This window comes from Crinia signifera, chromosome 19 (assembly GCF_055691185.1).
Source record: "Crinia signifera chromosome 19, ASM5569118v1, whole genome shotgun sequence".
Lineage (NCBI taxonomy): Eukaryota > Metazoa > Chordata > Amphibia > Anura > Myobatrachidae > Crinia > Crinia signifera.
The window spans coordinates 54844548-54871153 of NC_139226.1; the positions used below are offsets into that span (position 1 = coordinate 54844548).

General features: G+C 42.4%; 1 protein-coding gene across 1 annotated transcript; it reads left to right on the forward strand.

The window, feature by feature from the left end:
• The first annotated feature begins 5133 nt into the window (after positions 1–5133).
• On the forward strand, positions 5134–26606 carry EMP3 (epithelial membrane protein 3 (MAM blood group)). The gene is made up of 5 exons (XM_083162608.1): positions 5134–5346; positions 18910–19009; positions 20671–20773; positions 21575–21715; positions 24229–26606. The coding sequence occupies exons 2-5, from the start codon at positions 18932–18934 to the stop codon at positions 24396–24398; spliced, it is 492 nt and encodes a 163-aa protein (XP_083018734.1). The 5' UTR covers positions 5134–5346; positions 18910–18931; the 3' UTR covers positions 24399–26606.

Sequence of the window (26606 nt, forward strand, 5' to 3'; positions counted from 1 at the left end):
GCTATGGTGGGTCTCCAAGCTGGCAGCAGTGGGTTCCTGCCAGTGAAGCTGGTAGATGGACTATGTTGGTGTAAATCAGAGGCAGGCAAGTCTCCAGAGGAGACTGAGTACATGCCTGTTCTGACTCTGTTACACCTACTTTTCTGACCAATCACAGCTCCCTCAGGGTATATACAGTATAGAAGGGTTACTTGAAGAGATGGTTGTCAGTACAACATCTTTCATTGCCTGCTGTGTCCCTACGTCAGAGATTCTTGGTATACTTCAGCAGTCTTCACTTGAGTCACGTTTTCATTTATTCAACTGCCCCAAGCAGATTCAAGTCTGACTCCTCTAGTATAATTCCCTGGCAGCTCCTCCTCCCGTAATTCTCCCAGCCAACAGTTCAGCCATGTTATTCAATCGGGGTCGGTCAAGTCAGGCTTTCCATTAGGAAACTCTTCTTCTTCTTGGTTCTACAGCTTTATTTCACTTGCATTATCGTAAGCTAGCCTCAAAGACAAATATTTGGGACAGTGCTATTATTTCTATCATCCAGTTCTAAAGACGATTATTTTGAACTGATATTGCCTTTGTTTTATTTCTCATATTTCTGTTTATGAGAAGAAACTTTATTTAATCAGCTTGTTTTAATCCAGAATTAGTTGAGTCTGTAGTAATATCTGAACTTTCTTTGAATTCATTGACACCCCTGACAATCAGCCTTCCATCATCCCAGTATATTTCCATAATTGTAGCTGCCCACAATTACCTTAAGTGGTACTTCTGCATGCTTCTCTTATCTACGCCTCAGCAATGCCGACTACTATGATGTTACAGTATGTGTGCTGCAATGCAATACAAGCGTATTGTGCCGGGTAATGTCAGTGAAGTGGCTTTCTGGTCCTTACATGAATGTGCTCTGCTGTGTACACCCACAGTTGCAGGAGATAGTGACCACAACAAAGACATATACTGTACTGTATGCACTTATCAGGAGGCTCTTTGTGGGGTTTCAACCTCTTATACAAAAAGTACATTGTGTGATGATTATAAATGGCAAACACTTTTGATTGAGTACAGCTTTAAACCTTAAGGCCACCTTACACTTGTGAGATTTTGTCAGATTTTACCCAATTCAGATGGATTGGGCCAATTTATCTGACAAAATCTGATGTGCCTGATGCTGTGGGATCCCGAGCGCATTGGGTCTAACCAAGAGATTGATCCTGCACATAGGATAAATCTCAAGTCAATCAGGTCCAACTTGTTGGACAACAAGTTGGACAAGTGTAAGGGGCCTTTTCACTAATACTGCTCCATCTATTAGTGTTGTTATAATTTTTAGAAATAGCGATATGTACCTGCGCACTGGGTTTGGTTGTTTGGTCCTAGCGGATGCACTTGTCGGGAGACCGGCCCGGATGGGTTTAGCAGATTTTAAATAGGTTGGTAGTGCTACGCTCTGCTCCTTGGTATGTGTGGTAATAATAAATATGTATGCAGGGGGATGGTTAAAAGATGATTCACAGACTGTCTCGTCTTAACGTTTCAATACATATTTCAGAATTTTCATCAGAAGTACATAAAACAAGTGAAAGGTACATACCTTTATCCCTTCACCTTCACTCCATGTGCGACCAACTCCCGCTGCGTGTGCGTGGCTGCTGTGTCGCTCTGTTGCCGATGTCACACTGCAGGAGCAAAGTGGTTACTAAGTAACCGTGATAAACAAAAAGTGCATAATAGAAAAAGAATGGATGTCACTAGTGACAGCAGGTTTTATAGCTAAATACTAGTGACAGCAGGTTTTAAAGCTAAATATAGAATCAATCCTATAATATATAATAATATAATAGTATATGTCGATTCTTCTATTTATAAAACCTGCTGTCACAGTCTAGTATCGTGGCACAACGAAAATTGCCCAATTTATTTAAAATTGCAGTATATGGTACAAAAATCTGTATAGTGTACAGTGTGATAATACAATTTGTGTATAATTACAATAGCATTACAGTACTAGATACATATATAGGGTTTGTAGTATAATAGTAGAGTTTACGTACAATTATAGTAGGTAGTGTATGATAGTGATGTCAGTTTTATTTTCTCTTCCCGACTAATGATTTCACTTCATTGTCCAGGTTCAGGCCTCGTGGGTTCAGTGTCTTAAGTTCCTCCATCCATCTAAATTCTGTTGTATTTATTAGTTGGGTGTCATTTCACCCTCTCCAGTTGGGGTGTACTTTTTTGATTGCTATAAAGGACAGGGATCTTAGGTCACTATTGCGGTGGTCTTTATAGTGTTTGGAGAGGTTATGGTCTTCGAAGAGGTTATGGTCTTCGAAGAGGTGTTCATTCAGACATGTCTTTAGAGGTCTTGTGGTGCGCCCTATGTATTGTTTGTTGCATGACCACTGTAGAAGGTATATTCGTCCCTTGCTGTCGCAAGAGATTCGGTTTCCGATGATGTAGGATTTTCTAGTGGTCGATGATATAAATTAAGTGGCTGGTTTTGTACTTTATGTTCCATGGTAAGTGCATTTTTATGCAGTTGTCACAGTAGTAGATCCATTACTTGAGGTGGTTTTGGTGATTGTGGTTTGGCTGATCTGTTTTGATGGGATGTGGCTGTGTACCAGTTTGTCTATGAGATTGGGTGCCTTCCTGAAAAGAAGTCTTGGTTTGTCTAGAATGTCTCCTGTCAGTTGTCCATCTTGTCTCAGCAAAGCCAGCGTTTCCGTAGGAACTTTTGCATGTTTGTGGCTTGTTTTGAGTAGTTTGGGATGAACAGTGTTTTTTTTAGTGAATCTGACCTCTTGTCTTTGTATTTTAGGAGGTTTCTTCTTTCTGTGGCTTCTATTTATTTGTATGCTGCCTCAAGATGTTGGTGGGTGTAGTCCTTCTTGAATTGGGAGGTGAGTTCGGTGCTCTGTTGTTTTAAGTCTTCCAGCCTGGAACAGTTGCGGCGTAGTCTCAGGCATTGGCTTTTGGGTATTGCTTGTAGCCATTTTGGGAGGTGTCCACTTGATAAGATGAAGCTGTTTAAATCGACCATTTTCCTATATGTTCTCCTATGTATCATTGAATCAGCAATGAAGATCTGTAGGTCCAGAAAATTGACTTGTAGTTTGCTGTAGTCTGTGATGAATTTTAGGTTGTTGTTATTGTAGTTTATGTGTTTCAGGAATGATTGTAGTCACATCTCTGTGCCTTTCCAGATAAAAACTAAATCTATATATCTTGTCTAGAGTGTAAGAGTTGCCCCAAAGTCATGTGCCTTCTATATGTGGAGGTCTTCCCACCAACTCAAGAAAAGATTTGCGTAACTTAGCACAAATTTCGTACCCATCGCTGTCCCAGTGGTCTGGTGGTAGAATTGGTTTTCAAACCATACGTAGTTGTGTTGTAATATGAACATGATTCTGTCTATAATGAAGTCACAGTATTTGGTGGTCAGGGTAGGGTCTTGTTCAAGGTGGTAGTGGATGCTTCCTATACCTTGCTTTTGGTCTATTATTGAGTAGAGCGAGGTCACATCTAAGGTTACCAGCCAGAGGTCTTCCTTCCATGTTATTTCTTGTCCTGTGGTATTAATTATAATAAAATATTAAGCTCCAACGGAAGCCTAGCCAGGGTCAGACTGGCCCACAGGGATAAAGGAGAAACCCCAGCTGGGCCTTACATCTTGAGGGCTCACCTTCAACTCTATCCCTCCCCGTAGCACCTGCGCCTAGCTATCCCTAACAGCCTAGCACAACCTTCCCCCTAGTGCTTGTTTATCTTCACTCCTCCCCCGCTATATAGCCAAAATCTAACCATCAGGTCCCTGCAGAATGTCATAATTTCACCTGGGCATTTTGCAGACACTGGCATGTTCATTGTTAATATTTTAACAGTGAGGACATCATCTAGATTGTGGTGTCAACACTGACAGGTCATTGGCTGCATTTAACACCTAAACACAATCTTCCAGTAGTGGGCTTCCCCCTAGGCATGTGAGGTTTGTGTCTATGGGGAGCATCTGTGCACAGAGTAGGTCTGAGGATTCCACTAATCTGCGACTGAGACAGGCTGGAAGTGGTCATCAATGATGTCATGACTCTCCTCAAAAATGCCAGGGTGTTTTTCAGACACACACAGAAAATGGCAGGTTTCCACCCCCCCAAATGTCAGCTCCCTTCAAAGTTAGCCAACATTGCTTTTACGATCCATGTGCATTTCTTGGCAGTATTTTCCTTGAACAAATGTGATGCGTGCAATTTGCAATTCTCTATGTAGCGATCCATGCTGAATTAGCCCCTGGGTGTACTACCCCACATGGCTCTGGACACACCCACACAGCACTGGATACACCTCCTCCCCTTTTCAGTATAGACTTTTACAAGTAATTCCGCTCCAGGCCCATGTGGCCCTCAATCTGGCTCTGGAGATAATAATGACATTATTCATTTTCTTTGTCTTTGTGCCCTTGGTAGTGGGTTCATCTGGTCTTGCTAACTCCCGTCTTTCCCACACTGGCCACACACAGTGGTACTAATGTCAGTTAGGTTCCAGTTTTCATTTCATTTTTTCCAAAACCTGACAGGTCAAAATAAATTTCTGTATGATTGTCCGAGTTCTTTAGGTCACACCAGGTTGTAATTTGGTGTGTGTATAGTATTACATGCCTGACCTTTATACTGTTTGTACTGATTGTATGTTTATTTATACTAACATTCAGGAAACCAATTTGTAAAAATTGAAAATATGCCACAAAACATAAACCAAAAAACACATACAAAACACGTTGGGACTTCCCAAACCGAACCCCTCCTATCCTTTAGGTGAAAAGTAATCAAAACTTGTTGCTTCAGTCCTGCCAACTTGCATACACCACAGTTGTATGCCCCCCTATCAAAATACAAGAGTATATGCTTATGCAACAATTTTACAGCAGTTCTTTTATATAACTTAAGATACGGATCCAAGCTTTGTGAACGGCTCAGCTTACCTCTTTGCCATTCTAACTGCTTACAATCCTAACTTAACTGAAAACATCTGTCTGCAGACAGTTGCAGAATGTGAACGCTGGACAGCTGCCCAGTTTTAGAAAGGGGAAGGGTAGTGGTGCTGGTGGGGGAGATGTGATTAATATGCCTAGAAAAGTTCTTTTTTAACGTGTGGTTTAGATGGGTGTGGGGTGGGAGGTACAGTCTCCATCAACTTTTCAAGAAGGGAGGAGTGCCCTTACTGCAAACAACTTAGTGTAAACTCTGACTGCAGGCATCACTTCTATGTGAACAGAGAGGGCTACAGAGAGAGGCTACAAAAGTAAAGCTTTCGGGTTTACAAAGACGACTTACTACTGCACACAGCGTAACGGTAAGATATTTTGTTTTTACTGTTCTGTAGAACTCTGGATAAAGTCTCAAAATTTTTGTTATGGTTTCAAACTAGCGGAACATTAATGTAAGAATTAAAAAAAATTGCACATTAAAAAATATACCTTTCATTTCTATCAAAAACATATATTTTTTTTACTGCAAAAATAAATGACAGATGAGGGAAATGGTTTGGGAAGAGGGGGCCTGAAGTTAGGAGGGAGGGGTGGCATGGATGCCAGGCTTGTAAGTGAATTATCACGTGGGTTGAAATAGAAGATGGTACGCTGGTTAATGTATTCTGCTGGCCATTAGATTTATGCATTTATACCAAGAAAAGAAGTGCAGGCATTGGTCATGCAGGTATGTTGATCAGCTTAGAATGATGCTCAGAGATGACTTATCTGCAGGATGTTATGTAAGATATAATTAGAAGTGAATGTAAGCCACATTAACAGTTACCATTTAATGCTGGTGACCGTGGTGGAAGGAAATGATTTTTATTAACATGTAGAATATTAGGAGCCAGGGAATGATTCAGCACTGACGCTTGCTCAATGTACCTACAGTGCATGTGTTTCACAGCTGGACATCAAAGAGCTTCAGTATTATTTTTATTTAAGATTCTGTTCCACACAGCCCTGGATATGTAGCCAGATCCTAGAGGATTACTTTATGTGGATACATATGGCGTGTGCCTGGGCTGGTATGCTAACTCTCGCTAGCAGATTGCTGTCAGATGTCAATACATTGCGTAAAATTAGGTACAGCCGTAAGGAGCAAGGATAGGCCCCTGATGTCTGGCCTATTGGGTGTAGGCAATAGACTGAGTGGAGTAAAGGTGTTTTCATGAAGAAGCACGTAGACCCAGATTCAGACTTTTATGTACCTGTAGCATACTTCCTTACTTTGAATCAAGGAGATTACAGTAGGACCTGGGTCTTCAAACTGTGGCCCTCCAGATGTTGTGAAACTACAAAGATGTTGTGAAACTACAAATCCCAGCATGCCTTGCCACAGTTTTAACACTCCCTTATAGCAAAACTGTGGCAAGGCATGCTGGGATTTGAAATTTCACAACATCTGGAGGGCCGCAGGTTGAAGACCCATGCAGTAGGATGTCCCCGGGGGGCGTGTCACTTTCTGTTTAAAGGGTGTGTCTAGCGCCACATATGGGTCTATTCTTGTATGCTTGTTGTTGTGATATATTTCTATATAACATTAGTAACGATATATTTTGGGAAGTTATGCAAGCATTGATACTAACATTGCTGTCTGCAATATGAGGATTCTTGTTAGCTATTATAAATGTGCTTCAATATTTATTTTCTTTTCACTCAGCACAGTATACATGAGTAATGTGATTCCTATGCAATACATTTTTAATGCAATTTGACCTTCTGTGACTTCATCCCTAAGTATATCAATATTTTTTCACTTTTCAGTGTGTTAAAAGTTCTTTTACTATGAAATCTGGATTATGTGCAATTTGTAGGCACTGCCTATATTTATTGGATGTGCTGTTCTATACCATCATAGCATTAGCCAAATCAATATGGACACCAGTTACTGTAATTACACAAATGTGTTTAACTACAGAAAGATTGCAAGCAAACATTCTTATCCTTACAGCTGCAGCAACATGCTATGGGTCAGTGCACACCAGCACATATAAGAAAAACATTGTGGGGAAATTTTATTAAGATGTGTATTCTACTTCACATGTGATGTTGCTATGGGCAACCAATCAGATACTGTCTACTGTCTTCTAGAGGGTGCTAAATAAATAAGTAGACTGATTGGTTGCCCATTGCAAGATCACATGTGAAGTAAAATACACATCTTAGCAAATTTCCCTCTGTATGATCACTGTTTGGCTGGCTCTCTCCTGTCAGGGGTCCCCAGAAGAGACTATTAAACTGAAAAGCTAAAGCAAATTAAAGTGATTTCAGCAAAGCATTGTCCTTGTAAAAACTCCTTAGTGGCACCCTTGGCAGAATCCAATGATTAGGAGGTCAATGCAGGGCAGCAGGAGATTTATGACTGAAATGGGAGCCTACTGCAGGATGCAGGAGGTTAGGACCCTATAGCCTGTAAGGAGGTGTATCTTATGTGGATGCTGATAGAGATGATGAGGATCAGCAGCTGCTTCTGATAGGCTGATTGAGTCTGGACCACTGTCTTTGATAGGAATCATTAGCATGACCACTTTATTATATGAAGTCATGGTCTTCTATTCTCATTTCTTAATTGATCTTCATATTTGGAAAGTGAAAGTTACAAATATTCCTATTAGATTCTAAAGGGGAAAATAAAAGGTGTTTGTGTATAGTTGAATTTAAATAGTATATTTATTTGCTACAGTGTTTAACTGTAATTTGTCAACTGTGACTTTTGCATCTACTACTAACACTGTCAAACCACAAATCCTGGTGTGGGTACTATTCTTACCCACTTTCTGGGTGGGATCTGCGGTTGTCATGACAACCAGATCATATCATGGCCCTTCCCTTTGCTATACAATGCAATATTTACCAGTAAAATGATAATGATACGATTCAGCACAAATCAGGTCATCAACCCACCTGGACCAACCACTTCACTCAGGAAGTGTGCCACATTGGTCGACAGCTAGGGGTTCCAGAGAATTGTCTAACTTTATAGGCACCTGGGACATGTATTAGAGATTTGTGAGTCTCCTGGACGTTCCAGGGAGTAGGCAAGTATGGAGTAAACCTGGCGCTTATGCAATTGTTGAAGAGATGTGTTCGACTCATCAAAAACAGATGCATTGTGCACCTGCTTTATTTATATTTAAATGCATCCAACCCTGCACCTTTGCGTGTAAGGGTGTGATGGTGCAGTTTGCAGCATGATATACAACTGCAAAGCACCCTCCAGGACACAACACACATAATTAAGCACAGCAAATGTCTTTCGAAGTAAGGGATGAGAAATAGGTTTGCTTAGGTCTCCAATTACACTATTCCTTTACTTCATTCTGCCTTCTCTATCAATGTTTATTGCTAATCATATTGTGGGGGAACCGCCTGCTCAGCAAAATCCCTGATAAGTAGGTGAGAGCGACAGTTTTAAGGCCCCCATACACTATGCGATTTTCGGCCGATTTCATCCGATGTCGGCACTTTGGGCCGATAAATCGGGTGAAATCGGCCAATATAGCATGTGTTTGACATCTGATCTGATCTGATGCGCGGTCCCGTGCGCATCGGATCTGATCAGGTGGTCGGACCTGCCGAACATAAGATATATCGGCATCTGACCCATCATGGGCACATCGTGGGTGCTTTTGCACCCATGATGTATCAGATCCGATATATCTTTATGTTTTGGACCGTGCTCCCGCCCCCCGCAGTACGCGAACATTACCGGAAGCCGGAAGCCGCCGCAGAGTCCTGTAAGCCTAAGGCTGTCAGTGAAATTACTGATCACCCAGCCTTACCGGCGCCGCTCCCTCCTCTGTGCACCTGTCACCCAGCCTTACCGGCGCCGCTCCCTCCGCTGTGCACCTGTCACTCAGCCTTACCGGCGCCGCTCCCTCCGCTGTGCACCTGTCACTCAGCCTTACCGGCGCCGCTCCCTCCGCTGTGCACCTGTCACTGCCGCATCCTCCGCTCCAGCCGCTCTATCGCTGATTTTTTTAATTGTACATTCAGCGTTTGGATGAATTGGATGGTGTGTGCACACCACTAGCAATTTTATTTATGCAATGGATTTTAGCTGTTCATGTAAGGTGACGCATGGATCGTACATATGAAAGGATAGTTGCACTCCGTATCATATGAAATGCGGCTTTCTGTTTGTTTATTTTTCATTTAACACATGTTCAGAGGCTAGCAGTTTTGCATGTGAGCAGCACTTTGGTTGTCTCACTCTGCTATATCGCTGATTTTTTTAGTCGTCAATTGGCACATCTGTCCAATAAATTTAATGGTGTGTGCATACAGCTAGCAGTTTTATTTGCAAAGGCTAGCGGTCAGTTCATATATGCAATGTCTTATATAGCGCAGTAGATTCCGTTGCAGCGTCTTATATAGCGTAGCAGATTCCATTACAGTGTCATATATAGCGCAGCAGATTCCGTTACAGTGTCTTATATAGCGCAGCAGATTCCGTTACAGTGTCTTATATAGCGCAGCAGATTCCGTTACAGTGTCTTATATAGCGCAGCAGATTCCGTTACAGCGTCTTATATAGCGCAGCAGATTCCGTTACAGTTTCTTATATAGCGCAGCAGATTCCGTTACAGCGTCTTATATAGCGCAGCAGATTCCGTTACAGTGTCTTATATAGCGCAGCAGATTCCGTTACAGTGTCTTATATAGCGCAGCAGATTCCGTTACAGTGTCTTATATAGCGCAGCAGATTCCGTTACAGTGTCTTATATAGTGCAGCAGATTCCGTTACAGCGTCTTATATAGTGCAGCAGATTCCGTTACAGTGTCTTATATAGAGCAGCAGATTCCGTTACAGCGTCTTATATAGCGCAGCGGATTCCGTTACAGCGTCTTATATAGCGCAGCAGATTCCGTTACAGTGTCTTATATAGCGCAGTAGATTCCGTTGCAGCGTCTTATATAGCGTAGCAGATTCCGGTATAGCGTCTTATATAGCGCAGCAGATTCTGTTACAGCGTCTTATATAGCGCAGCAGATTCCGTTACAGCGTCTTATATAGCGCAGCAGATTCCGTTGCACTTTACAATAGTAGACAGTGATAAAACAAACTGGGTAACAACAGACAGACTTGGAGGTTAGAGGGCCCTGCTGCAAGCTTACAATCTATAGGATAAATCACATGTGATTTATCTGACTCAAATTGGATGTAAAAAATGGCACATCAAGTGTCTAATTGTATGTAGACCTCCTGCGAAGCTGCCAGGGAAGTTTAAGGGAAATCAGATGCAATTTACAGGTCAGATAAATCTTACTAGTGTATGGGGGCCTTTACAGGGCTAATAGGATAGTCCCTGGGGGCCAACTAAGCACAATCGTTGATCTTGGGCAATTGGATACCACCCATGGTGTTATACAGTATACAGGACCAGATTAAGAGCCACATGGGTTTTAGGGTGAGATTGTTAAAGGTCTTATACCAAAGCCATCCCTAAGCCATCCCCTTTGGCCATCTTATACCAAAGCCATCCCCTGAATGCCCTAGGTATGATTTTTGGCTGGTGCCCCCCTAGCACCAGCAGCAAGTCCGCCTCTGACCCAGAACCCTTTCCTGAGCACAGTACTCATTACCCAGCAGCACAGATCACAGCAGCAGCCAGCAACACCCATCACCCCTAGCTCATAGCAATCCTCATCCACGGAGCAGAAACTAGACATTTTGGTGCACTGTGCAAGCAAGACTCCAAATTTTATGTCACACAGTAGTGCAACTTATTCACATTACATAACATGTAGAATCCCTTATTCATGTTACACCACAAAATAGTACAAGGCTTGTCTACCCTCCCGGAATGGCCGGGAGGCTCTCGGAATTCAGGTCCCCCTCCCGGCCATTCCCAAGTCTCCCGCATCAGCCACGCTGTCCCCCTCAGCCCCCCTTCCCTGCTGCGCTACATAGCGATTTTCGCGGTCTGTAGTGAGGGGCAGGGCTAAAATGACGCAAATTGTGTCATTTCGTATCATTTTACTTGGTGACGTCCACCTTGTCCCGCCCCCTGACATGCTGCAGTCTGGTCTCCTCTTCGGGCTTCTCCCAGAGAGGAGAATGAAAAAGTAGGCAAGTATGGGCAGTACCCCTTTTACCTTAAACACATTACACCCATACCAGTCCCGCCGCTGCCTGATGCCAAGATGAGCCATCCCTAGGCTTGGAATGTATGCTCCTTGGCGTACCAAATACCCTCTAGGCATTTGCTTAGTTTGTCTATGCCTAGGGCTGGCTCTAGCTGATAAGGGGAGGAGGTGTGTACAGGGCCAAATGGGTGTGTGCAACTCCTAACCTATCAGCCCCAATATCTCCCTAATTTACAGAAAACTTGCATAAATTAGAGAAAAATATAACAACATTTTTTTTTTTAATACTGATGATTTATGGCCGACGGTGTGGTCATCTAGACAGACGGTCATCATCATGTTGTCATGACGATGAGCCTATTTTTATGTGGAATCACTAGACTTCCTAATTAAAAAACTGTGAAAAAAAGGAAGTGATTGAATATTGTCACAACTCCCTGAACGCCCTGATTTGTCACTTCCATATTGTCAATGTTATATTAACGCCATGGACATTAATAGTTTGCATGAGAAAAATAGATACTGTGCTGTCTATAACGCTGATCATTGGATCAGATTTAGTTTTAAGAAATGTATACGGTATATCAATATCAATACCAGGAATAGGGCACATAGCAAATGTGGTTCCTTAAAAATATATAGATTAAATACCATTGACATAAAATCTTCATTAAATACCATTTCCTTGTGTCTATATGGATAAAAATAATGAGCATATGTGTCTTTTTTTTTTTTTAAACGACACTAGAATATTCACCTGCTGTATATTTAGTACATCGGGCTATAATTCTAGCCAACATGGCAAATAAAACGTTGCCATTTTAATGATTAAAAATGAAGTTAGTTAATTAAACATACTATGCATTTAGGATGGGCGACAAACATTTGTTATAGCGGTGTAAGACCTGAAATCATTGTCTGAGTGGTTACACAACAGTACCACTAGCCGTCTCTCTAACCAATTACAGCACAGAAATCTGGATGAATGCTACCTTTGAGCGTTCCCAATATACCAACGGAATATGCAGGATTGTGGAATCTCTCAGCAGAATAGCACACACACCATCCAATGCACAGGACTGGGATACTCTGAGCAATACTGACAGAAACTGGATTCTGGATGCAGCCAGTAATGCCATACGGGATACAGTCACCTCACCAGGTCGACACCATCAAGGTCGAAATACATTGGGTCGACCACTGAAGGTCGACACAAACAAAGCATTAGGTCGACATTGGGAAGGTCGAAAGTCAAAGATATTTCATGCCGGGTGTGGAGGGAGAATATAATAGTATAGTATAATAGCCCAAAACATGGCGAGTGCAGCGAGTCATGCGAGGGGACACGGTGCACCGATACAGTGTCCATGTCGACTTTTTCGACATGCGGGACAAAAAACCCTGAAAAACCCATGTTGACCTGTTGACTGTCAGCCTTCCCAATGTCGACCCAATGTCCACCTTTGACTATGTCCATATTAGGCATGTCGACCTTTATTCTGTGTCAACCTAAGGCATGTCGACCTACACCCAATGTATGTCTACCTTAATTTGGTTGGCCCAATAACCCATACTCATGCCATACATGCTGTCTTCTGACATTCAGAGCTTGGTGATTTCTTGGCAACAGCACCTAATGGTGATTCCAATGCATGGGAAATAGCTATACACCTCTCCCAACCAATACATGATGGTCATTTACTAACCACAGAATATGTGGAAAACATACGTCCATATTTACTAACAATGCCACTTTAATACTATGGGGTGTGTGTGTGTGTGTGTGTGTGTGTGTGTGTGTGTGTGTGTGTGTAGGGGGGTATTCAAACTGTGCCAATGTTCCCAACAGTCAGTAACATATAGGGGGATATCCAATCCCCGCCGATATTTCTGTCAGTGGAAATAGTGGCGGGCACCTAATCAATGCTGTCCTTCATACAGCATTGAGGAGGGAGCTCATCAGAACTGACCCGACTTTAAAAGCAGTCAGGCCCAATTTGCCAACAAATGCATCGCGACAATCCATGGCCGTTTTTTGCAGACAAGCCCCTGATCGTTAGGTGGGACATTGAATCAAGCGGGCTTAAAACGGGCCAGGGTCCCAACTGTCAGGCCGTACCGACAGTTGGAATCTGGGATTGAATACTCTCTCAACACTTTTCGATATTCGCGGTAGAATTTACATTAAATCTATTCAATCTTTTTGACAGAAAAATCACAGGTTTAACCCCAAAAGTGGCATTGTTGCCGACTTTTGGGCTGAGAGTGGAGAGGTCAGCCAGCTCAGTGAAGCAGGGGAGCAGGGCCATCACTGGGAGGGAAAAAGGGGGCGGTCCGGGGCGGAGCCATGGACATCCTTTCCTATTGGGGGCATGTCTATAGTGGTTGCAACATTTTCCATTTTTGCACCTCCTCACCCCCCGCACCATGCAGTGCCGGTATTTCAGGCATTGCACTGTCGGGGGCAGGGCCCACAGACATTCTGAGACAGCATGCAAGTATGGCGCACAGATAGTGGACAGACTTACATTAAGACTCTGCATACCCCAGTTATCTGAGCCGCTGTTGTTCGCAATCGTGGGCCAGTTGCCACAATTCTTGTGCCCGTGGCTGTTCACGGGCATGAATATACGCACTCACTACCATAATGCATTGGTGCATGGTTCAGAATTCAATTAGGGAAGCCACACCCACTGCCGTTCCAAACTGTCTCACTGGCAGTGGGTGTTCCTCCTCTATTTGAATATTAAAGTGTGCTACAGCCCCAAGTCTGCAGCCACCACCGATGAGTGAAAATGACACAAATACACATTAATGTCCAGCCTTTGGGCCAGATGTACTAAGCTTGAAAAGTGATAAAAAGGAGAGTGATAAACCACAAGCCAATCAGCTCCTACCTGCCATATCACAGGCTGGGTTTGAAAAATGACAGGTAAGAGCTGATTGGTTGATGGTTTATCACTCTCTATTTTATCACTTTTCAGGCTCAGTACATCTCGCCCTCAGTACTATAATAACGTGTTCCAAGTATTACAAGTCACGCTACAGTTTACATGTAGGACAACTTAAAGAGAGAGAACAAAGTACTACAGTATAGTGGGAAAAAGAAATGTTAACTGAAAACTAAAACACATGATAACAAAATATGCTGCCGATTAAATTTCCAGTGAGATGAGTGTAACGAGCACATGGCGGGCGGGGAAGCCTAATGTGGTCGGATGACTAACATCTGCTTCTCATTTAAGTGAAAACACAAGGACATTTTTGTGTAAGTCACAGGAAGTCAGAAAATAACATCATTTTCTCCATCTCTCTACATGTTCATGTCAAATTGTTCAGCAGAGATTTCAAGCTTTAAATTAGTGCTACTGAAAATAAACTCATTTACTGTTGGGTGGCTGTAAACAGACTGTTGGGCAGAATTCTTCTGTGTTTCTCTGGATACTCAGATGACCCTGTCCACATTCCTGAGTGAAAAAACACTGCTTATAGCATCAGCAACTGGTAACCCCATGGATGCTTGGAGGAGAGGGGCGGTGGTCAGGAGGGGAAATGTGAGACAACAGTGTAGTAAGGTCAGTCACCGCTTCACCCTCATCGTATTAGTTCATGTGGTGCCAAAGACATGAAACGACTCCCCCCAAAAGCTTCATTATATGACTTTAACCTTTTATGTGACAACAAGGACATGAGCCCTGTGGAGCCAGTTTTATCCCTTACATAAATGTCGGTTCTGTGTTAGTTACTAAGACGGTCCTGAGGTTTAAAGATATACTCTTGGATATGCCAATAATGAGATACTGTACAGTATGGTTCGCCACAATTATGCCTATAAGATTTTTGCAGAGCTGATCCTTCTCGGGGCCTATTTCTTATGTCTTGCTTAATGTTAACATAAAATGTAATTTCTTATTACTGCATATGAAATTATTTTTTTGCCCAATTTATTACGTTCTCCCGCCATGACAGTGGCTCTGAAAAGGGCCCATCCCGATAAATAGTAATAGTAAGGTTGTCTGCTGCATACAAGGGTCCAGGAGCTAAAGCGGTACTGGAGAGGTGGTGGAACTCATTACCCTTGGTTTGATGAGACTTTGTGGTTATAATCCAGTGTCATTTCCCATTGCTACCACAGTCCTTGTTGGTTTTTCATATCTGTGAGAAAGTGATAATTGTGAGGTACTGTATAGGTGTCTCTAGGGCTCAAGGTGCCCATACATGGTACAAGATTGCTGCACGTTTTGAACTAGATTGCATCGCATGCGATTTGCGAGCGATGCAATTGGGACCTAGTTGAAAAAGCACGGGCTGCACAGACTTTATGTTCTGTGCGATGGGATGCCTGCGGGAGCGGGCATAACACAGCACCCTCGCACAGTGTATGGGCACCTTCAGAGCTGATGTAAAGTACAGGAAACTCAAGCTGCATATACTGTATGTCCTGTTCTGGAAACACTCACGTGGCAAAGAGGAATACGTTGTTTTGATCTGGAAATGTCAGTTATAATGATTTTTCAGCATTTTTGTACATTACGTTCACTATTTGTGGTCTTGACGGCGCATTCCAAGCACCAGAAATGCCCACACTCACCTCTACTTGTCTGTGAGTTTGAACGACATGTGCATTAGAAACCACTTCACTTGAGCCTGCAGAATTACAACCACATTGCAGGGAACATCTGTCACATTCTCCAAATACTTGTATTGTCAATGAGCTATAGATTAAATGTTAAGTATAGCACCAGGGCAGACATTACAGTATGTCATATTATATTGCTAACAGTTGACATTACTAGCGCTTCTTTGCGAGCCAACCAGAATGAGGGCCATTGTCGCATTGTAGTTTCCCCAGTTCTCACTACAATATGTAACATTATAGTGCTACAAGATTGTATTATACCAAATTATAGGGAAGTCCATCGACTATTCAAAATTATCGTTGATTTATGGACAATGTTGATTACTTTCTGCATGCATAGAGAGGCTGTGCTGCTTTGGAAGCAACCTGTCATCTATCTCCCCACTTCCCGGCTCCCTGCCCCCCCCCCCCCCCCCCCCCATTCGACGCCACTGCCCACGACCTTTGGCACTTCAGTGTATGCCTTCACTACAGGTAGCAAACTTGGTAGAATTTCCTGTAGAAAATTGAAGCCAATTGATTGGCTTTATACAGCTGTGTGGTGGAATCATGAAGCTAGACATATGCCACCACACAGGACCTAAAAATGTATTTATTATACGGTACTACTTATGTAATATCTGGGCTCCCGTTTTTCTTATGAGACCGCGTCCCCTCGCGGGGCTCGCTGTGCTCGCCACGCTTCGGGCACGGTGGCTCGCCACACTATATAAAATCAACTCCATGCGTAGTTGGATAGTAGGGGTATGAAAAAATCGGGTGCATTTAACATGGGAGCCCAGATAATACATAAGTACCGCACTGGTCTATAAGGGATATGTTACTGTATAGGGTGGTCAATATAAAGTATGTGTGTTGTTTAATCTGGAATGAGAGGGGGAAATTTACTAAGAATACGAATACAAAAAAATTGTATTTGTATACTTAATACAAATGAATACGAATGATTCTATTGGCGCCTAGCGGCCAATCAGGAGCTGACTTTCTCGGCTCCTGATTGGCCACTAGGTGGCCAATAGAATCATTCAGAGGAGAGGCGTGGAAGATGAAACATCTCTGCGCCTCTCCTCAGTCCGTGACAGCTGATCACCGGGACACTCGCGTGTTGTTATTTTGCGAAGACCTGGACTACTTCAGGAAAAAAGAGGACCAGATCTTCACCACAGGAGACATGTAAGAAGAATTGGTACTTATGTATTATCTGGGCTCCCATGTTAAATGCACCCCATTTTTTCATACCCCTACTATCCAACTACGCATGGAGTTGATTTTATATAGTGTGGCGAGCGCAGCGAGCCACCGTGCCCGAAGCGTGGCGAGCGCAGCGAGCCCCACGAGGGGACACGGTCTCATAAGAAAAACGGGGCCCTTTAATGCCCCGCAGGCTGGGACTTGTGGTTCTCCAAGTCCCACATTGCGGGGGAGGCTTGCTGGGGTCATAGTTCCACTGTATTAAACAATAGTTTATATTCAATTTTACACTCAATCAGCCCGGTGACCACCGCACAGGGTCACCGGGGACAGCACCAGGCTTCAGCCTGGTCAGGTAAGTCCTGGAGCGGGGGGACCCCTTTATTGGGGGGGTCCCCACTCCCCCAGGGCCCCTGGCCAGGTTGACTGGTCAGTAGGGTTAATGTTTTGGCCGCAGGACGTTTTCTAATAAGTGTCCCCCTGCTGTGACATTACCCTGCTGGCTGGTTTGGCCTGGGGCTGGTTCTTATAATACGGGGGACCACTAGTCATTTTGTCCCCCGTATTTTGGGATCCAGCCCCGGACCTGGAACCTGGGGCTGGTTTTAAAAAATCGGGGAACCCCTATTTGCCGGGTTCCCTGATTTTTTATTACCGGCCCTGGCTCTTTCAACCTGGTGCTGGTAACGGCCGTGGGGGGGACCCCGCGCTGTTTTTTTAAATGTATTTATTTCTTTTTCTATTTTTTTACACTGAAGCCTGCACGGATCTGACTGATCCGTGCAGGCTAAAGCCAAATACGACAGGAAAATAAAGTGTATTTTCCTGCCGTATTTGGCCCGCCATTCACGGGAGTTTTACGCTAATTAGCGGCTGTATTGAAAATCAGGAACCACGATTCTTTGGATTGGTGATTTCTGTCGTATTTCTGTCGTATTCTATCGATGGTGTATTCACTGGTATTTGTAAATACAAGTACGAATGTCCCATCAATACGAATACGAAAATTCGTATTTTTGGCATAGTAAATGGCAAAAATACGTATACGCCCAAAAAATCGAATTTTCGTATGAAAATACGATTTTTTTCCCTCAAATTTTTGTTAGTAAATATCACCCAGTATGGCAATTGTCCACAGTAATTTTTTTTCCTTATGGCTGACCGCAGCAATTTTGCTATTCAATTGGCCGAAAGATATTTAGCTATTGTAATCATTACTTTATGATAAAAATATCGGGACTTGGTTCAGGACCCCTTGGACACCTCATAATGATCAATTAGTCAATTAGACATTTCAGTTATCTTAATTGCACAAATAAGTACATGCCAGTTTTAGGGTGATAGTCTGCAAAAAAGCAGAATCATTAATAAAAAGATGTGGGACAGGCATATGGGATAGACGTATGAATGGGATAGGTGGTTTTATACCATTGCAATAAATACTATATTTCCCATTTTGTCTGGGATTTTAGGACCAAGAGAATGATGAGACACAGACAATAAAGTAGAGCCAACTTTGTATAATTCAAATGTCTACACCAGTGGTTCCCAAACTGTGTGACTACCGTAGGCACCATGGGGTGCTACTGGACACTTGTAGGGGTGTGTCTGGTTGGTGGTCCAGTTCAAAAACTATTTTTTTTTCAATTCAAAGTAATAGGCTTGTGGCTGATAATCTTAATATATGTGGACAATTAGTTCCACAACCATGTCTGCCACCACATAACTGAAGCTAAGGGTGACAGGTAACCACAATTTACTTAATTGAATATGTTTTTTGTATTTATCAACTAGAATCTTTTGGACTAGGAGAACCTTTAAAAAATGCTGATACTCTAGGGCTCCGTAATTCAAGAAAGTTGGGAACCACTGGTCTACTCTCTTATGTAAGGTTCCGCTTTATAATGTTAATAAAAAAAATGTCTTAACAGATTCTAACAGTTTTTTTGTTTCTTTTTTTTAGTTTATCCATAGGAGACCTGAAAATGAGTCTTCTTCTCTTTGGTGTAACTGCCCTGCACATCGTCATATTGATTATCCTCTTTGTTGCCACCCTTGACAATGTAAGCAAAATAATGATGCTTTATGTAGACATGATCCCATTACGTATCATCACTATAATATTTTATCAACTCCTGATGTCATATAACGTAAGGACACAGACCTTGTCAATGTCGTTAATTAAACGAAACAAAGCCTTCTAAAAAATATTGTTTGAAACAGAGATTCCTACTCGTTGGGTTGATTAGCTAGTGATATTGCATTAGGTGACCTTACCAGCACAATATTTGATAAATTAGGGCTTTAATATTTTTCATAGAGAATATCAAGTCATTCATATAACATTAAGATGCTAATATCTTCACATTTCCTATTTAATACAATATAAATATAGCCATATCTGCACGTCATGCTGGATCAGGGGGATATTGCGCCTTGTGCCATTATGACATCACAAAGTTAGGGTAGCTGGCACCAGGAAGTACATAATTACACAGAGTGTCCTAAGGATGCTGCAGATAGCTGGAAAGTAGTGGCGTGACAATGGCACTTCAGCCCAAGCAGTGGTTTTGGGGAGCTGGTGCTGTGGTGGGACTGGATGTCCATATGGAATCTGCTGAAAATGTCCCTCCAAAAATGGCCACCGCTTTGCAGGAGACAGATGTGAAAGGACCTAGTGGACAGATAGATAGATGCTAGAGGTCCTACTGGATAGCATATACAGCTGTCATGGTAAGCAATGGACTAAATGGAGGCCCACGTGCTCAGGTGTCAACATTGACACCCAAAAAGTAAAAAAAACTCATGTATACCTTTTCATGTGTTTACCTTTCCTGTGTCGACATTTTGTTTGTTCTAGTGTTGACCTTGTGCATGTTGACCTTTTGGATTCGACCTAAACATTGTCAACATAATATACCACACCTCCTTGCTTCCATGAAATGGAACTATACAGCAGCCAAAAGTCAGGCTATATCTACAATCGGCTGAGATGCGTCCGATTGTATCATGCACTTTCTTCCTATGTTCAGGGCGCAAATGTGTCAAACTCTACAGAGCCCTATAATGCCAAAGACTAGCAGACAGTGTTATGAGACGGTTAACAAGAAAGTCACAAAGTTGGATTCAAGTGGAGCCATAACTGACCCCAATTGTAGTGTACATTATAAATATGAAGCGGGTGTGTTGGACTAGGGTCATCATCAGGGGCTTATTAAGAGAGGAAGAGGCCAGTGTGCAGTCTCCCCTGAAGCAGAAAGCAGCAGTGGCAGCGACTCTTTGTACTAGGTGGTGCACGGATCTCTGGGAAAATGATGCAGCGGCAATGTTCACAGTGATTTCATCTACTTCCCATGTGCAAAAAGCTGTCAAAATTACAGCTGCGCCATTTTCCTGAAGATCTACTTACTACCTAGTGCTCAGAGTCATTGCTGCAGAAGTCCAGAGGTAAGTATTGAAAAAATGGATGCAGGTTGTTGGGTATGGGGCCCTCTGGACCCAGGGCCCCATTATTTGCATCTCCATAATGTTATTATGTAATGGATGTATGTATCATGAGCCCATCCAACATACCAGTCACATGACTGCAGTACTAGATTATACCATACTTTGAAACTAACTGTGCTTCATTTATAGCTGTCTGTCTAGTTGAAATGTGTAACTTTATTAAATACAACAGTGGAAAACAATGTGCGATGTAACTTCCATCTGTATTATATTCCAGTCATGGTGGGTGCTACCAGAAGATGGGACATTGAACCTGTGGCATGACTGCATTTATAACAACAGCTCGGAGAGCTGGGTGTGCTCCACAGTGTCTACTAGTGGTAAGTCATCACAGATACAGCGTGTGCATGTAGAGCGGCCGCCTTCTTACACAACATAACAACCAAGCAATGCAGACTACAGCCATTGTATAGTGGTTGCTGCACGACGAGGAATCATGTCCCTTAGAATTATACCTATTAAAGCGCTGATTCCCTTTATGGCCTCACTAGGTCTTCAGTTAAAGCCTCTGGTGATGAGGTTCATTCTGTTACAGAGACATAAAAAAATATTAATATTGAAATAAATGAAACTTTTAGTGCCTGCAAAATACTCACTATTATCTTGTTCTTTAGTTTTCATCTTTTGTGCTCTCAGTAAAAAATGATTTTACATTTTATGCGTTTGTTTCATTTAAACACTTAGGATCTGCAAGGTTTATGCTCTTTCATGACCAGCCTAATTTATATATGACTTTATATTATTGGTTACTGTATATATAATATTTAACCAAATGCCTGCCAGTTATAGGTGGCTCAGATAATATACTGTTTGCCAGGTGTACTAAGCTTAAAACAGTGATAAAAAGGGAGTGATGAACCACCAGCCAATCAGCTCCTAGCTTCCATGTCACAGGCTGTGTGACATGGACAGTCTGTGACAGATAGGAGCTGATTGGTTGGTCTGGCTCTGAGTGAGAGCTTTAGAAACAAATAGGAAGGATGGTGTATATCACTATCAGACAACCTAATAGTGTGTACTGCGATGCGCTCTGCCTATACTGTGATGAAAGCAGGATAACATGCGACATGAGATCTCCTCACTGCAGGGAGTGAATGTAATTCCTGTCTTATCCTCCTCAGAATGGTTCCACGCTGTGCAAGCTCTCATGGTGCTCTCAGTCCTGTTCTCCAGCTTGTCCTTCATGCTGTTCATGTGCCAGCTCTACACCATGGAACGCGGAGGATTGTTTTATGCAACTGGCATCTTTCAGATTCTGGCGAGTAAGTAATGGCGGCTGCTGAGCTGGCCAAGTATAACCTATCTGCCAATGGCAAACCTTTGCTTTTTTGTTTATCAATGTATTTATAGAAATATAACTTTGACACTATGAATTAGGGCTACTCAGCAGTGGCATAATTAGATATTTGTAGGCCCCATAGCAAAAGATTGTTATGGGGCCCTAAGTACCACCCAATAATGAAAAGTGGCAGTTACAACCTTGCTGCTCGGTATTATTTGGTCACACACTGTATCACATGCCTGGAAGTTAGAAAGTAATAGCATATCATATCCAATGCCGCTGAGAACTATGGTGGGCCTGGGTTCTAGGGGGCATGGTCACCAGAGGGGGTGTGGATATACATTCTTCCTATATAGCAGTGATATGCAGTGGGGTAAATGGTGGGGGAGGTATTGACTCGTGACTAGTGGCTTGGGCATTATACACAGGTGCTTCTGTATATACTGCAGAGATGTGCAGACAACGTAGGCAGGGCCTCACCTGTCCTACTTCAGTATACTTCAGAATATTGACTATAAAAATTCTTATAATATAAATATTTATAATATCCGTATCATTTTTATAGTCAAAACCCTGGAGTATGCTGAGTATACTCTGAGAGACTATGGGGGAAATTTACTAAGAATACAAATACGATTTTTCGTATTCGTATTCTTAATACGAATGAATACAAATGCATACGGCTGTTTAAGCGTGTATGCAAATTCATGTTCCGGAGGGTAATTTACAAAGCAGTCAAATACGACTACTTTGTAAACCCCGATGTCATATCCATTTGTATTAGTATAGGCAGTCTGCACGGATCAGTCCGATCCGTACAGGCTGCAGTGTGTAAAAAAAAAGAAAAATAAATAAATACAAAAACCAGCGTGGGGTCTCCCATGGCCGTAACCAGCACCAGGCTCTTTGAGCCGGGTCTGGTTCTAAAAAATCAGGAAACCAACCAGATAGGGCTTCGCTGAATTTTTAAAACCAGCCCCAGGCTCCAGGGCTGGTCCCCAAAATACGGGGGACAAAATTAATAGGGGTCCCCCGTATTTTAGGAACCAGCCCCAGGCCCAACCAGCCAGCAGGGTAATGCCACAGCCGGGTGGAGACTTTTTATACAAATCCCCCCGGCCAAAGCATTAACCCTACCGACTAGTCAGCCTGGCCAGGGGTTCTGAGGAAGTAGGGACCCCCCCCAATAAAGGGGTCCCCCCCTCCAGGACTTACCTGGCCAGGCTGAAGTCTGGTGCTGTCCACCGGTACCCCTGGGTTGTGGATCTTTGTGTATCTGGTTGGTTTACTGATTTTTTTAGAACAAGACCAGACTCGGCTCTTTGAGCCTGGTGCTGGTTACGGCCTTGGGGAGGGACCCCACGCCGTTTTTTAAATTTATTTTTCTATTTTTTTTTACACTGCAAGCTGCACGGATCTGACTGATCCATGCAGGCTAAAGCCAAATACGCCAGGAAATTGAGGTCTATTTTCCTGGCTTATTTGGATGGCAGTTATTGGCAGTTTGCTGATAATTATTAAAATACGGCCGCTTAGTAAATTAGGAATCACCGTTCTTTTGAATGGTGATTCCTATCCGTATTTTCCAATGGCGTATACATTCGTATTTGTAAATACAAATATGAATGTGCCATAAATACGAATACAAATATGCATATTTTTGGTATAGTAAATGCCAGAAATACGAATACATCTAAAAAATTTGTATTTTACTATGAAAATATAAATTTTTTAGGTGTGTTTGCCTTAGTAAATTTCCCCCAATGCCTCATCTGCCACACCTGACCACACATCATTGATGGGCTGTGGTGCCAGTGCCATTTTCCTAGTGACCTCTCTAGTGCGCATATGCAGAGCTCATCAATGCCATTTTCCCAGTGTCCTCTCTGCTGCACAAATGCAGATCTCAACAGCACAATATTCTCAGTGACCTCTCTACTGCACATGTGTAGATCTTGTGAGCGCCATTTTCCCAGTGACCTCTCTACTGCACATGTATAGATCTTATCAGCGCCATTTTCCCAGTGACCTCTCTACTGCGCATATGCGGATCTCATCAACTGCATTTTCCCAGTATCCTCTCTACTGCACATGTCAAGTAGAGAGGTCACTACTGCACATGTGCAGATCTTATCAGTGCCGTTTTCCCAGTGTCCTCTCTACTGCACATGTGCAGATCTTAGCCACCATTTTCCCAGTGTCCTCTCTACTACACATACTGTATGCAGATCTTAACAGCGACATTTTTCCAGTGACCTCTCTACTACCCATGTGTAGATCTTATCAGCACTATTTTCCTAGTGATTTCTGCAGGGCTCAGAGGAAAGGCAAATATAGTCTATAGGTGCCACCGAAATAGATACGCCCATGGTCAGATTCCATTTCAGCTCCCACATATATTTATAATGCAAACAATGATCCATTTTATTACTGCTAATAACAACATTGTGTGTGAATTTTCTGGATAACTGAATACTTTCCCTATTTGTGCAGGTCTGGCGGTCTTCACTGGGGCACTGATCTACACAATATTCGTGAAGGAGTTTAATAAAACCAAGGGAGAAGGAGGCTATTTTGGCCACTGCTATATACTCGCTTGGATAGCTTTTCCTCTCAGCATGATTAGCGGAATCATGTATATACACCTAAGAAAACGTGACTAACAGTCAGAACATTGTCCTATATCCCACTTATCAGGAGACCTGAAGAAGGCACTGTGGTCAGACTCTCTGGGATTGATAACTGCTTTTTTAGGTTTCAACAGCATCACCCTGTCCTGAAATCATGTGACCAATTGCATCATCATCATCATCAATATTCAATCGAAAGATCTTCAATTTCCCGGAAATAGTGGCACATATTACCATAGATGATTTGGCATAGAATGGATTTATGAACATAGCACATACATGCCAACTTTCCATCATGGCAGCCATCACTTTGGCAATAACTGCAATACAGTAGTTTCTGGAGAACAGGCTTTGCCGACATTTTTGCATTTATAATGCCTTCAGGAAAGGATTCCTGCTCTAATTATGAAGCTGATTAAAATATGTCATACACCCCAACAGCGCTCCTAGAAGGCACAGGAAGTGAGGAAGGACAAAAATAATTGCTTTGCACATGACCTTGGAAATAATATTAACCGGATTCTAGACATTTCTACACAAGTGAATGCAAAAGTTGTATTTCATAAAGGAGACACTCGTCCAGTATCTAGCCAAGTTTATCTTCTATTGTATCAGTGCTAGTTCTCCGCCTTGCTATTGTCATAGAAATTACAAGCGAAAACATTTGACCACACAATGTTTACATTTTGTGCACAGCATCCATTGTAACTCCATGATGCTGTGTTTGCTGTGGAGCTAAACACATTTTAGCAAAATTACAAAAAATGAAATAAAAATATTCACAGGGACTTTAATCTTGCCGGTGTTTTTCACCAGGTGAAAAAAACGGCAAAGATTTGCCTATCAGTATTCCACCCGGGTCCGATTTTGAGTATATTTTTGCCCATGCAATTTCACCTTTTTTATTTGTGAATCGGGATGGGCGAAAACGGACGCAAATTTGTCAAAAGCTCTTGAATTCATGTAAATTTTGCCGATTTATGCAGGGTGAATTGAATTCATCCAAAAAAAAAAAAAAACATTGAAAATTGCAGATGTTTCGTCTGCTAAAAATTTTGCCCAGGATTGAATACTATTAATTTGAAAGCGACAGTTTTTTTTTTAAATTGAAAAGTAGAGGACAATCCAATCTTTTATATGAGATTATTTTGAATGTAAAAAAATCCAGAAGAAAATAGCACAATAGTTATGGAAATATTTTAGTATTAAAGACAGCCAGTGTTGCTATACATACGGGCCATACATCAGCACTGCAATTCCGCAATCCGATCCGCTGATTGGATAGGCATTTGTGATCAACGATCCAATAGGGAAATTCTGCATGTAAGGAAATCTCAGATTTCAGATCCCAATCATTTTTCTGGATGGGATCAGCAAATCAGGAAAATCCAACATTTTGGATTTTTCTTACTACCCCATATGGTGATCGGGCAATTGCAGAAATCAGTCTCAGGTGTATGTAATTTGTAATGTAATACATTCAACATAAGATTCTTCTTTGTGCCTTTATATACTGTATTGTTCATTTGTGTAATAGATACAAGCACTACTTCTTTAGGCTGTTTTAGTCTGCTGCTTAGATTAACAAAAGACTTACACTATCCTGCCATCTAGGGGCTCATTCATTGGACAATTCCTCACATAAAATTATAATAATAATAATAATAATAATAATAATAATACATTTTGTTTATAGTTAAAACAACAACCTTGATAGTGTATATGTACATTAGTTTTGTCCTTTGTGTGCTAATGGTTGGGTTGCCAGGTCAGCCAATGAAATTGTTAATGTACATATACTGCATACAGGATGCTCTAATGCAGCGGTTCCCAACCTTTTATTCTCCCGAAGCCCTTGATTAGGTTTTTCATTTATGAGTACCCCCCTCCTGAAATATCCACAGAAGATAAGAGTGGAGTAAAGTGAGTAGTTGGCATGTCCTTATGCGTGTCCTTATATTAAGAAGTAGCGGAGCAGTAGTGAGCGGTCAGGAATCGGGTCCCTTTGTGTCTGGTCTCTGGCTGTGTACTCTCTCTGGGGTTCCCGCTAACGCCTGTAAGATTAATACCGCTGCTTCCTCCACCCGTGTCAGCGCAGGGCAAAGGAGCGCTGATGTCTGAGGGCAGCACAGGTAGCTGGCAGTGGATTGCTGGTCAGGCAAAAGCACGAGGAGACGGTGATGATGTTGCAGACAGAATCGGATGTAACGCCACGTGGTTCGTCTCCATGGAAATAGGAGA